Source organism: Podarcis tiliguerta (genome assembly GCF_965153285.1).
Source record: "Podarcis tiliguerta genome assembly, chromosome: 3".
In the NCBI taxonomy this organism is placed as follows: domain Eukaryota; kingdom Metazoa; phylum Chordata; class Lepidosauria; order Squamata; family Lacertidae; genus Podarcis; species Podarcis tiliguerta.
In genome coordinates, this window is record NC_139536.1 from 65,666,857 (window position 1) to 65,681,021 (window position 14,165).

The 14,165-nt window shown below is 38.9% G+C and overlaps 1 protein-coding gene across 5 annotated transcripts in view; it reads left to right on the plus strand.

Moving 5' to 3' along the window:
- The window catches only part of TBC1D32 (TBC1 domain family member 32), a 66,759-nt gene extending 59,622 nt beyond the window's left edge, over positions 1–7,137 (plus strand). For all 5 annotated transcript variants that reach the window (XR_014509942.1, XR_014509943.1, XM_083435174.1 and 2 more), the window contains 3 exons: positions 207–347; positions 2,137–2,325; positions 6,414–7,137. Coding sequence is in view for 3 of the 5 variants with exons in the window: in XM_083435174.1 (XP_083291300.1) it covers positions 207–347; positions 2,137–2,325; positions 6,414–6,533 (450 nt within the window). In the remaining 2 variants the exon portion in view is untranslated. The remainder of the gene's footprint in view (positions 1–206; positions 348–2,136; positions 2,326–6,413) is intronic.
- The last annotated feature ends 7,028 nt before the right edge of the window (positions 7,138–14,165 follow it).

Genomic DNA, 14,165 nt, shown 5'->3' on the forward strand with positions numbered 1-14,165 from the left:
GTGGCTACTTTGCCGTATTTTTTTTTTCTAGTGTTGGGAGCAAATAAACTTTCTACAGCTAGACATAAATTAGGAAAAGCGATCACTGTTCTATTCTGCATGTGGATAATGAGTGGGCAGAGGGAAGGTGACATCTTTTTTGAAGGGAGACCTTTGAAAAGCTGTATAATAAGGATCCTTTTGGGTATTGTTGCTTCATTGACCAGATTCACCTGCCCGTTGACACAGCAGCGTCTGGGATCCATCCAATCTATTTTTGCAGTGCACACTATGTTGAGATGTTGCTGAAGGCTGAGTTACCCCTAGTCTTTTCTGCGTTCCATATGTCTGGTTTTACGTCATCACAGGTAATGAAAAATATTCCAATTTGTTTTTTTAAAAAATGGTTGCCTTGACTGTCAGTGAAAGGGAGACTGCAAAACTGGAGCCAAAGCACTTTCCTCTTCTATAGTGCAGCCCCTTAGGTGTTTACTCAGAAGTAAGTCTCATTAAGTTAAATGAGGCTTACAGGGAAATTAAGACAAGATTCCAGCTGGGTAGGACTTCCACTAAATCATTTCATGTTGAAGCAACTCTGAAAAGAAATTCACAGGAAGGAAGATTTTTCTTTTTCTCTTAAAAAGCATAGTGGTAAAAAGAATAGCTTTGTCAGACCCTTAAATGCACAGCAGTGGGCAGAGTTAACTATAAATTATATTTACTGCTAATGAATAGTCAGCTGGGAATTGTAGAAAGAGAAAGCTTTTTGAAATTGAATTGCTTTTGTCTGGTAGTTCTTCATAACCACACTTGAAATCAAGTTATACAGGTGAGACCAAAAAAATGAATTATTGCTACTGCAATAAAAAACAGTTTGTTTTGCTGATATGTACTATTTATTGCACAGTTTCTACAGTAAGGCTGAAAGTATTTGAATGCTTAGGAATAACAATGAGACTTGCCTCTGAATGAAAATACATAGAATTGGGCAATGTATTAGATGCCAGCTCTTACACCATAATTTTAAGTGAAAAGAGCTGTCTAAACACTAATTTTGCTGTCTAAACACTAATTGGGATAGATTCAGAGTTTGTTCCTGCTGGATCCCCTAAGCAGAATTCTGCTCAGGACACTCCCATGAAAGAGGAGGAATGATTTTTCCATTCCTCAAAATCCCCAGTGCTACCTTCCAAGGGATCCTTAATCCTCTAGGTAAGTTTTTCTGGAGTCATAGAGTGTAGGAGGGACTCAACAAAAAATGGTTTTCTCTGTTGGATTAGAAGCTGTCCCCCCCCCCCAAAAAAAAGCCTGGTTCCAGTCCATTGTCACTGTTGGATTACAAATGAAGCAAGCTAAAATCTGTTTTAAACCTTATCTTTTGCAATCAAATTAGTACTTTTGCCTGATTTACTTTTGTAAATATTTACAGGCTGATTAACACAAGATTCATAAGTTCACAGCTAAATGAAATTGTCGTGGTAGAGATCAACAAAAAGAACAGTTATTCTAATTTTGTTTTTCATAATCAGTTTAACAACAGAATGTCAGATTTATTAAAAAGTTGGAGAGCTCCTCTTCTCCTAAATACAAACACGTTAAACAAAACCAAAGTACTACTGTTTGTGACATTCTTCACTAGAAAACTCTTTCATGTAGCAATTCTTCTTCCGGGTTTTTAATGATGCTACACTAAGGTGGAAACTTGTTTATGCCCATGATTGCCAGAAAGAAGATGCAGTGCAAATGAACAATTGGGAGATGATGATATGACACACCTCCCTCATTCCTTTTTAGTTCAAATTCTTTGAGAAAAGATGCCTCCCCCTAGCATAGGGGACGTGGTCTAGAGCTTTAGTTGCTTTTACAAACGGAAGTGCTGCCTTCCCAGACAAGTCCTTACTAGTGGCAGTGATTCAGGTTTTCAGTGAGCTCTGGGAACCTCCAGGGAAAAACATTTCACTTCCAGTGGCGAAACAGGGTGTGCTACCCCCCCCCCCCCCACATGACTAAGAGCGGGAAGTGGGGGGTGGATTTCTGTTGTAAATTATGGTAGCTGACAATTGCAAGGGACCTCAGAATGGAGTATATAGAGCTGGATGCATTATGTGGAACAGTTGCTGTTGGAAGTGATGAATTGGATTATTGTTTTTTTCCTAGATCTGTCAACAATGGTTGACTCAGTGTTTCTGGAATTACTTGGACTGGAGCGAGATCTGCCATTACATTGCCATTTGTATTTTTCTTGGCCCAGATTATCAGATTTATATGTGTATATCTGTATTCAAGCATCTACAGCAAGAAATTCTTCAGCATACGCAGACTCAGGATCTCCAAGTTTTTCTTAAAGTAATTTCTTCTTTATCTTCATGACTTAGAATAATAGAACAGTGTTGAAGATTTGATGTCGAGTTTTTAGAAAAACTTAACAAATTATTCTTTGAATATGTGTTTGTTTTCAGTCTGTTTTCTTTATAACTTTACTTAGTGACAAATGAAAATATCCTTTCTGTAATCCTTTAAAGAAAACAAATGCATATGCCAAATGTATATGAAATAGATTCTTCCTTGTTTGTTCACTGGGAATTGGTGATGAGCTGATCTTGATATGTCATTCTCTTTTACAGAATGCCATATCCTTGATGGACTTTGAGCAAAATACTTTGCTTGTGATATTTCCAGGGAGATTTGGCTGAACCCTGTTGGAACAGAATGCTGGACTAGATTGATTTTTTTATCTGATCCAGCAGGGCTGTTCGTAACATTTTTAAGCTATAGATTTGTTTATTTCTAAGCTTTACATTACTCTGCAGAAACAGTAGCTGCCTTTTATTAGAACCAGAATTGTAGAGTTGGAAGGGACCGCAGGGGTCATTTAATCTAACCCCCTGCAATGCACAAATCTCAGCTAAAGTATCCATGATAGTCCTGTCTCCTCATAAGTGTAGCGGCTGTATTAACTCAGAAAACTCAGTGAAGAATTTCAGAACTAGAAATGAGCTTTTGGCAAACCTGAGTTAAGTCAAAGCTGAATGAATGGTCATTGAGAAGGTAAATATGTCAGTGCTTTGCATGTTCTGGTAACTAATTTAGGTGGTCAGAATATATATTTTTCCTTATCCCTATTGCCTCTCCCCATTTCAACCTGCCTGTGAGTTGAAATCTATTAGGGAGAGCTTTCTGATGGTTCCATCATTGAGAATAGTTTGGGACTTTATAACCCATCTGAGGGCCTTCTCAGTAGTAGCACCCCAGTTGCGGAAAGCACTTCTGCCAGACATTGGGCAGGTGCTGACGTCGTTCAGGTTTAGGACTCAGCTAAAGACCTTCTTTAAATGTAGACTGACACCTAGGCAGACTGTTTTTATTCTACTATTATTGTTTTGTTTTAACATTAATTATGTATTTATTGTTGTCCCCTGCCCCTAAATCTTTGGGCAAAGAGGTAGGGATATAAATTTTAAAGATGAAGTTAAATGAGTTATTATTTTCTGAAAGCTGCTTTTCTTTTTAAGTTTCATATCTGTCTTTACCTTTTCTAAGAATGCACAAGCGAAAACTCCAAAGTAGAATTCTCTGTATGAAAAGAGTTGCTTCAGGCATTATATATATTAAATTTAATAAACCCTGTTTTATATACATCTTTAGAATCAAAGCTGAATATATCGTTCTAGACTGGATAATACTTTTAAAATAAGAAATATCAAGTTAATTGTTTAAACATGCCATTAGCTGCTGCCTGTCTATAACAGCCATTTTGTATAATGTGATTCCCAAAATATACTTTTAATTTAAAATCTTTGACATTCATTTTAAAATAGCATGACAGATCTGTAGTCCTCATTATATAGCAGGAGACAACACACCAGAGCTATTCTTCCTCCTAATAAAATTCATCTTAACATCTGATGACAGGCCATCATGATTAAATAGTTCTTATATACAGAGGCCAAATAATAGGTCAAAAATTATGAAACTCTCATTAAAAGTGTGCTGAACACATTTTATAAGGAATCATGGGGTTTGCTGTATTTTTATAAAATAGAAAAATAAATGTTTTTTGAGGAAAGAACACGATTTTAATTTACACTCTCTGTCAAATTGTCCTAACTAGACTTTAATAACTAGGCTTGACTTGGCAGATTTTGGAAAAGAAATCCAACATATCTGATTCCAGTTTAATTTTAACTAGAATCCTCTGGACTTAATTGGTTGTAAATTACACCCTTAGAATACAATACATTGTTTGAAGGAAACACAGTACTAAGTACACAAAGCAGCGCATCATTAAAATGGAAACTCTAATTAAGAGGACCCAGTCTACTTGAAGCTGCGTGCAACAGTTTGTGGCTACATATAGGAATGTACAAACCTATTTACATCAAATGCACAAGCCAGTTTAATGGAACTCAGGTGTGCATTGTAATACAGACGAACATCTGCATCCATGTTGGTTATTATGTGGTAGGTTTTTTCTGCACATGGATTTCCCTTGCTAGTAGGCTGAGACAGTTGACTGCAAATCTCTCCAATAAAAGCCTTATTAACTACTTCATAAAGCAAATAATTTCTAATTACTCATCCCATTGATACTAAAAGTCAGTATTTAGTTGTAGCTAGGATTGTGGGCCCGTCAGGTCACCTCTTCTTTTCCTCCTTCTCTCCTACCCACCCACACCTCAAAAGTCTATGTGGGCATTTTCTTATCCCAATTTTTCTGATGCTGACTTTCAAGAAGAGCCAGCTGCTCTTTGTCATGTAATTACTTTATAATAATATATATGGATAAAAGTGGAAGATTCTCTAACAAAACCACTATCCTCCATTACAGTATGTGAGGTTTCTGGTGGCCCATAATACGCCAACCAAGTGTTTCACTTTTTTTGCACAGTGACATAATATATAATATGCAATTTTAGATAAATGATTTGAAGCATCTAGTAACCATCATACAGGTATGCACACAATTATTGACAAACAAAACACTATCTGAATTACTTTTCCCCCATCAAAACCTTAATGTGGAAAGGCAGTAAAATCCGCATCTTGTATTTCCATATGGTTTACAGAGCACTCAGAATAACAACTAAACTTGCCTCTAGGTTAAGGGAAGCACTGACAAAGCATTGATTTCAGTGTATACTAAAAACTTACTTATTCTACCCAGTGTTTACTAGCCATTAATGCTACAGTTGCTGCAAATGAGATGCAAATATTAACATCTGCAACACTTTCTGTTGTTTTGTAGAGGAATTCACAACCACTTCTGTTTAGAACTACCGACTTCACCGATGCTCTGCACCTTGCAAAGTTTTACCATGTCCCTAAGATTACTTTAACAGTGGATAGCTTTGGAAAATATCCTTCTCCAGCTCTTGCCAGCATTGTGGTAGGAGCTGGGGAAACAAAAGTCTGCAGTTCCTTATCCCTCAATAGCAAATCAGTGCAAAGGCATTCCTCTTCACCCAGGCCTTAAACCATCTATGCCCTTTTAAACTCAGTTGTGGGGTGTTATTGTTTTTCTTTGTTACTATGTTATTCATGTTTGTGTTTTTCTATCATAAACTGCCCTGTATAGAAATTTAAAATAATAATAATTAAACTTGCCTGTCCTTGGGTTAATTCCCAATTATCTTATTTTAAAAGACATTCAAAATGTACCGTTCATAATGCAGCTAGTGCCAACCTTCTAACAAGATGGTTGGTTTAATTTGTCAGAAACAAAATAGGACATGGCATGCAACTGCAAACAAAGGGTATGGGACAAGGCAATGTTAGTTGACCAAGTATGCACGTCACAGTAAACCATAGTTAAAATAAATGATGGTTCAGTGTGATAGAGCAGCATGCTACTCCTGTGCTGAGGAAACAAACCTCAGGTTACCTTGTCTGCATCAGGCTTGTGGCTTGTTTATTTCAACCTATAAGCAGTAAACTAAGAACAAACATAGGCTTCCATTTGTTCTTTATTAGGAGACAAATGAACGATGAGACCAGTGTCATAGCTGCTTTTCTTGCTGTGTGGTGGCGGTAGGACCAGGTTGAAGCAAATTGGGAAGTTTGGAGCAGCATGAAATAACACACTGCTCATTTATATTAAACAGTAATTTATTTTAACTAGGGCTACTGATAAATTGTAGCTTATTTTATACTTCAAATTATGTATACTGATACAGCTAAGAAATATGTAAAGTTTGAAATCCTCATTTTGCTTTATTAATTCCGTTAGTAAATATGTCATTAGACACCATTGTATAGAAACGGATGTGTCTATTTTTCACTTTTGTCATAATGCAGTATCTGTGTATTACAATGGAAACAGAACAATTTTCTAAATGGGATGAAAAAATAAAACAAGTTGCCTCTTGGGAAAGCCTCAAATGTTAATATCCATCATTTTCCCCCTGGCTAATACTTTGCTTTTGTGCAATGTGCAGGAAGAAGCACTTCATGGATTTCAAGTGAGTGATTATTTCAAATACATGGAAAACTTGGCTCTAACCTACAGACCAGTGCTGCTAAGAGACATGAAGAACATTAGAGTGCAGAACACATAGATCAAGCAAATGAGCCTCTCATTTCAAATTTTAGTTACGTTCTTAAAAGGACACTGATTATTTGTTTTATATACTTCTCTATAAAAATGCATTCATTCTAAATGTACATAGTGCCAAATCAATAATAAGGCTTTTCAGCATTCCGCTTTCACAAGACATCCTCTAAATTGGTTCATCTGAAAAATAATGTGTTTTTCTAGCCATGCACCATAGCCTTGTTTACACTTGGCTTCAGAACCTGCCCTTGAATTACTTAAATGTCCTGCTTATATTTTCTTGGAGTGATTTCCATACTATTAAACTTTGCTTCTCTTCAACATCTACCTTAAATTTATAAATTGCATACAAGTTTGCCAATAAGAGGCAGTAATATGAATCCCCATTCTGAAAACCCAGCCTTACTTAATATTGATAAATAAAGGCAGAGCTACTTCCTTGAATGTAGCAAGATTGACCTTCGAAGGTCAGGAAACAGAATATCCTTGAAGATTCTCCATTCTGAGTATCTTAGTCTACAGTAGAATTGTAGTTGTTTTTTTAACAATGTACACTCAAACCTTGATGTTTTGATGAGTTGAACAAATTAAACTTCCTGTAACGATAATATGCAGTATTTATTGTGTTTTTGTGACTTCTCTGTTATTCCAAAATTGAAAGCGTGGAGGTCAGTTTTGAGGTTGTGTGTATGAGCATTGCTAATAATATTTCCAGTTGATCCGGAGTTAAACTATCTGCAGGCTTCTCCAATGTATTACACATTTGTGAGCATCTTATATTGTGCACACAAATTAGGTATATGTATTAATTAACAAGTTAAACATCAAAAACTGAACTCACTGGGACTTTAAAAGTGCTTAAATTTGACTGAATTTTACCCAGACATGATCACAAAATTCTGAAATGTACATTCCTGTGTAATGGTGAACAGTTTTGGCTGGCATGCTGAATTTAAACTCAGTGATTTCTTTTGGAGTACAGACAACTCCCCATCTGCACGTGCTGTGTTTACATGTGACCACAAACACACGTGGTGCCAGGATCTCAGAAGTGGATTCTGGAAATGGGGGACACCCTGGAGAGGCGTCCTGGCTTGTCTGGAGACCCTTCCCAGAGCCTGAATAGGATGTCCTCTTAAGGCTCTGGGGAGGATCTCCTTGTGAACATGAGTCCTTCCTGCCTAACAGCTGATTTTCAGGGTAGCACGGAAACAGCTGCTTCCCCACCTGTCAGCTGTGAGAGAGCAGAGCTGACCCTCTGCTTGCATGTGCGAGCCAGAGGAACAATGCATCTCTGACGCAGATGATGTGGACCAGAAGTGGACTAATGTGCACATGAGTAGAGGAACAGTTTGGTTCTCCCGCAGCTGATGAATAGGGAGGCTCTTACCCATGCATCAGCTGAGCTGATACAGGCAACACCCCATTTTAGGTGATTTCGCATATGGGGGGGGGGGGTTGGGAACATAACCCCCGCATAAATGGGGAGTCACCTGTATATATATTTATTAGTAAGGCCTATACTGTGGCCCTCCAAGTTATTAGGGCAGTTTATGTGCTTGTCATCATATATTTACGCTTTATGGTGCAGCTTCATAAAAAGGCAACAAATAAGGTCTTGGGAGAATTGTATCAAGCTATAGCCTTGGGTATAGTTTGGTGTTTATATTAAGGATGTACACCAACCACAAAATTGGGTTCAAAGCCAATTCATCGCATCCTTATTCCTTCCAAAGCAACTGCCTGATTTGGTTTGAGTCGGAATCCCAATTCTAGAGTTTGTTGGTCATATATTTTGCAACAACTAATGCAAATATAAGTTTAACAAAATCTCTAAAGGCACCCCCCAAGATACATACATGATAGGAAAGCTACAAGTATTATATTGCCAAATGCAGTCTGATGGGTGCTGGAGTTGGAAATCCTCACCTGCTCCATTTTCACTTATTTATTCCAAGTTAAAAATGGTGTGCCCAAGAACAGCTTCACTTTTTTTCAAAACAAATATTGCCACAAGGCCGAAGTAAATTATGCAATGGCACAGTCCTAGTGAGAGATGCAAGATGACTTCATTGGGTACAGGAGGAGAAAGACAAAATGAGAGGCAGAAGCCTCATCCATTTCCAATTGTCACATTCCACCATGTTTTATTCATGCTGTGCTCCTTTTTGAACAGAGAAGGACACACAGAGGGCTAAAGCCAATGGTGCTCTTTTTCATGTTTTAACGGGCAATTTGTTGCCCCTTTGAGCTGCAAAGATGGGCTTTGTAACAAAACTGGGTAGTGCCAGCTGAAATTGCAGGTGCCAGGGTGGGCCTTACTAAACCTTATTGGGGTTCAATACTTGGGCGGGGGAGGTGGGGTTGGGGCTATAGGGTCCAGCATAGTCTGACAAGCAAAATAATGCAAAGCATGCATAATATTTTATCTTGTACTTACTTGTGGGTCTTACATAGTAAGGGTACTTACTATGTGGGTCTCAAAAGCCAGATGTTTTTGGAACATACTCTGGCAAATTTGGATTTTATCCATTGCTGAGTACACACAGCCAAGCTTGTAAAGTTACAGGAGGAAATTGCACTGTTTTATCCAGTATGCATTTCAAAACTTTCAAGATGAAAATGAGAACCTACCTATTATAAAATGTAGCAGAGGAATGCTCTCTTTGGATGTTTAGCTGATCCAATAATGCAGCACAGATTGTTCAGTATAAGCTAATGTCAATCCCCTCCAAAGAAATAAATAAAGTATAGCATGTTGCTAAATATAAATACAAATACAGTCATACCTCGGGTTACAGACGCTTCAGGTTGTGTGTTTTCGGGTTGCACACCACTCCGAACCCGGAAGTACCGGAACGGGTTACTTCCAGGTTTCGGCGCTCGCACTTAACGCATGCGCAGAAGCACTGAATCGTGATGTGCGCAGATGCAGCGCTGCGGGTTGTGAACGTGCCTCCCTCACGGATCACGTTCGTAACCTGAGCATCCACTGTAGTGGCTTTTTAAAAGCATAATTTATAATAGTCTGGGAATAGAAGAAGATACTGTGGCCTTTCCGAGTCCATCTAGCTATGTATCTGAAAAGAACCTTTTCTCTCTCCCCCAATCTCTGTTTCTAATGTATAAATATTCATGTTGACAGCTTCTATTCTGATATGAATAGCCTGTTCCAAGTACAGTGTCTGTAAAATAACAGGAAGAGAACTAGAGGGCACAAATTGCAAGCATTGTAATTTCCACTAAAGCAAGCACTCTTACTTTTTTGAGCTAAATCGTAAATTGCGGTGCAAGAACATAAGGATTGTTTATATGTGTAGCAAATAGCAATGACTGCTGAAATGAAAAATGATATCAAAGACTTTCTGTTTGTTGATTTTTATTTATATATATATATATATATATATATATATATATATATATATATATGCACACTTATTTCAACACAGAGAAAATCTTTGCCATCATTTCTCATTTTGGCAGTCATTGCTACTTGGATTGAAGGGCTGAACAGGCAGATAATATCAGACACCCACCTTCGACGTCCTATATATTTCAGCTGTGTGCTCCTGTAGTTTCTGATGCAGTAGCACCATGGGGAGTAATAACTGCAATCTAACTTCATGCTGCAGCAAACACTTGAGCCAAGGAACACCTTTTAAAAGAAAGCAATGTCACAAATGAATATTTTGGTCCAGAATGAAAAGCATTTGTAGCAGTAGCACTTACTAGTATTTAGCACCCAAAACCAAAAGGGCTCTGACAGTTGCATTTGTATTAAGCTCCATCACCACACTGTTTTCATTCAGGTCCTGCTTGTCGGTTTCCCACAGTCATCTGGCAGGTCAGTATAACAACCAGAGGGGGACTAGATGAGCCTTTGGCCTGATGCAACTGGCTTCTCCTTATGTTCTTATTTGTTCAGTCTGCAATCTGGATTAGTTTTGTTCTTTTCATAATTGCAGACTTGGTTTCACCTTCCATGTTTCTTCCTTTTACTGTGCTACATCCTACATAAAGAACTGCAGAGTAGCACCAGTTGCTTTCAAATGCTGGTACTCCCCTTAGGTCTTTCAGGCAAGCGGGTTATAGTGCAATCCTATTCAGGTTTACTTGGAGTACCAGGGACTGTGTGCTTGTGTGTCCTGCGGTTATAAAAGCCGTTTAATATCGATGCAAGGTAATTTTTACATTTAGGCCTCAACCTTGCAGTTTGTCATTAAATATGGAGCTAAGGAGCCAGGGAATTTCTGACTGAAATCTCTCTGGTTCTAGAAATCGTTTGAGTGGCTCTAACATAAGCTCTTGGCTTATGCATCTGTTCGTTGCTGGTTCATGGGTTTGTGTAATATCTGGGTCAAATCAAATCCATATCACAGGGTGATGCTTATGAGTTATCTTGACTAGTGCCTCTTTAATAGCTAATGTGTAGCTGGAAGCGATGCTCAAGAGACTTTGTCTTCCTTAATAGCGCTTCTGTTTAGTGTCTGTCCTTTTCTGCCAGAGCATAGTGAATCTGGTAGGGGAGCCCACAGTAAGAGAAAGGGGGGGAGCACCTTGGCCCCAAAGTAACAAGTGAGATAAGCAGCTGTATGAGCAGAGTGTAAGCACCACCCATTTATTTTTTAAATTTTATTAAAGCCTCTGCTAAAACTGTAAGGCACGGCAAAGGTATTGTGTGACATGAACTGAATCCTTGTGAATTAAAGACTAGAAAAATTTACAAGCTGAATCCTTTTTGGGGGAGACTGTAGAACAGGGATACCCCTTCAAATGCTGTTGGCTCTTATCAGCCCTAACCAGCCTGGCCATTGGAGTGGCATGATGGGAGTCCAACAACATCTGGTGCCGATGTCCAACAGCATCTATGCTGCAGAAGATTGGTTTTCAGCTCTACTCTAGTGACACAGCTTTGAAGAGCTGCAAAAAACTACATCCAGGCTTTTTAAGATGACATATTTCCTAGTCTGCATCTGAATTGGAATTGTTTGTAAGATGCTGTCTTTTTATTTTTTAAAAACACTTGTTTGCTGCTCTGGGCTCCTTTGCAAGGAAGAGCAGGGTGTAAATCTAAATTGGAAGTACTCCAAGCAGTTCTCGTTGAAAGGCCCAAAGTCTGGTTTCTTACCCCAGCTGTAACGTTTACACAAGACATACAGTAATGAGGGGCGAAAGCAGGAGGGACAAGTTTGCAGGGAAGTGGGACCTCTTCTTGCATTATTTGGCAGGGCAGAGAGGTTTATTACAAATTGGTTAGATTTATTACCAAGACACCTGGATAGCTAAGCAATCCATGATTGTCATTGCCAAGTATGTATTTCATGTGCTTCTGAATTTTCTCTTAACAGGTTGCACACTGTATTGCTATGTTAAAAAAAAATGTATCATATATTTTGAATGATGTTGGGATGTCATGGATTTATGAATAAAAACAATAATAAACCGTTAATCATGTCTCTTCCTTGCCGAGATGAAGATATGTTTAGGCCATTTGTGTTTGTAGAGACCTCTGACTTTGGTGTGACTTCATTATAGCCTATTGTCCAAAGGTGAAGTCACACCCTTTGCCTTACCCATTTTACGTCTGGCAGCACCCTCCAGCAGCACAACTCTGCACAAAACCAAACCTCACTCACACAGCCTTGAATTGTCCATGATACTCGGTTCGTGGCTACAAATAATTCAATTTGTGGCTGAATTTGTCTGGAGCTGCCAGAGAGCCACGGAAGCCTCCTTATGATTTCTAAATTGCCGGACTTTGACTAAGTCTAAAGCCTTTGGGAAGTTAGTTATAATGATGATAGGATGGTTTATTTCAAAGTCTCTTAAATCTGAAAAGACAGATCAATTGCACTGCCTCCTCCAAACCTCATTAGAAAACAGAGATCAAGGGTCAGATTTTCCCTGTACCCATTTTGTACCCCATTATGGATGCGCAACTACTAAATAGGGTGGGCATGTCCACAATTTTATTTTAATTTGAAATATTGATGTAGCACCCTTCATCAGAATCAGTTCCAGGGTAGGTTTACAATAATTAAAACTACAACCTGATTGTTGTGTGTTCTGTTTTGTAACTAAGAAAAGTAGGCTATAATTGTTTACACACACACACAAAAATCCACCCAGCTAAAAATACAGTATTCCAAAGCATTAACAAGCAGCAGATTCAAGAATGGAAATAAAAACCGAGTTGTAAAATGCTTGAGGAAATACAGAAATGTTTAGCCTGGCATTTAAAGGCTACTGATGTTGGTTCCAGCCGAGCCTCTTTGGCGAGGGCATTCAATAATTGTGGCATCACAGACCTCTGTCTAATTGACATTGGTCCCCTCACAGATGGAAGAGCACTTGCAGAAGGCTATTGGCAGATGTTAGTGTTGATATGGGAGTAGGCGCTCCATCAATTTGGCATGCTGGGGCTCTTTAACATGCTTGGAAATGGCAACTAGGAATGTACCACAGCCCACCTCTGAGCATTTTAAAGTGATGTGACCCGGGTTTTATTTGTACATAAGAAGAGTCTGTATTTTGTATGCCAATATCCATCCCCAACTGCACAAATATAAAAGTGAGAAATGGCTATGATCTGTAGGCCATAACTATGTAGATAGTTCTATTGGGGGGGGGGGTTGCGCATTGTGCTCATACAACATACCTGGTTGCTCTGGTTCCATGCATATTCATACTGTACTGATTCTCCCTCCATTAATTCCATCCATGCCGTTGGTGGAACAAGTTAAAATAAGGTTACCAGATTTTTTCCAATGAATCCGGGGACACTTTTCAACTTCCTACTAAATAGATGGGTTTTGTCAGGGGACTGATTTGTAAATCCGGGGACTGTCCCTGGGAAACGGGGATGTCTGGTAACCTTAAGTTACAAAGGTGGCATCGCCTGAGTGGTGCATAGGCCAGGGTTCAGGAACCTGTTGCCCTCCAGATAATTGTGGGACCACAGATCTCATCATCCCTGGGTGGAGATCATACTGATGGGAGTATGACGTGGGGAAAAAGAAGAAATGGAAAGAACAGCTTCATTTCCAAAGCTGCATTTTGGGAAAGGCGAGCAAAAATATTTTTTTGACTAAGTACAGAGTTAAGATAGCAGTATTTGTTGATGAAGTTCCTCTGCACCATCAGTATGTTTTGTCTTTTCACCATAGAGGGGCTGTTGGAAGCGTTCCTATTTGAAACATGAGAAGCATACACTACAAGAATCCTGTTTTGGGGAAGCAATTAGATAGTTGGGTTGCACGGTAATTAATTCTCATTGCCGTTTGATTAAAATGCCACCGCTGTGCACACAGAAAATGACACCTCCAAGTTGCTCTTTTGCACTGTGATGATGAAGACTCTGGCTTTCCTTCCTTTTGTGTATACCTGGCCTGACTGCTGAAGAAAAAAACACTCTGAGAGTGTGCTGCACATGATACGCACCCATGGCAGACAATTAGAGTCCATTATTTTCATAAAGCGTCACACTAATTGAGTCTCTGCATTAGGGCAGATTAGGCATCCTGAAATATCACACAGCAGCTTAGCAAGGCAATCATCTATTCATTGCTTGTGGCTTGAAAAGGGCAACTCGAAAGCTCGTAAAATTTCCCTCAAACATTTCAACTGCACTTTGGCA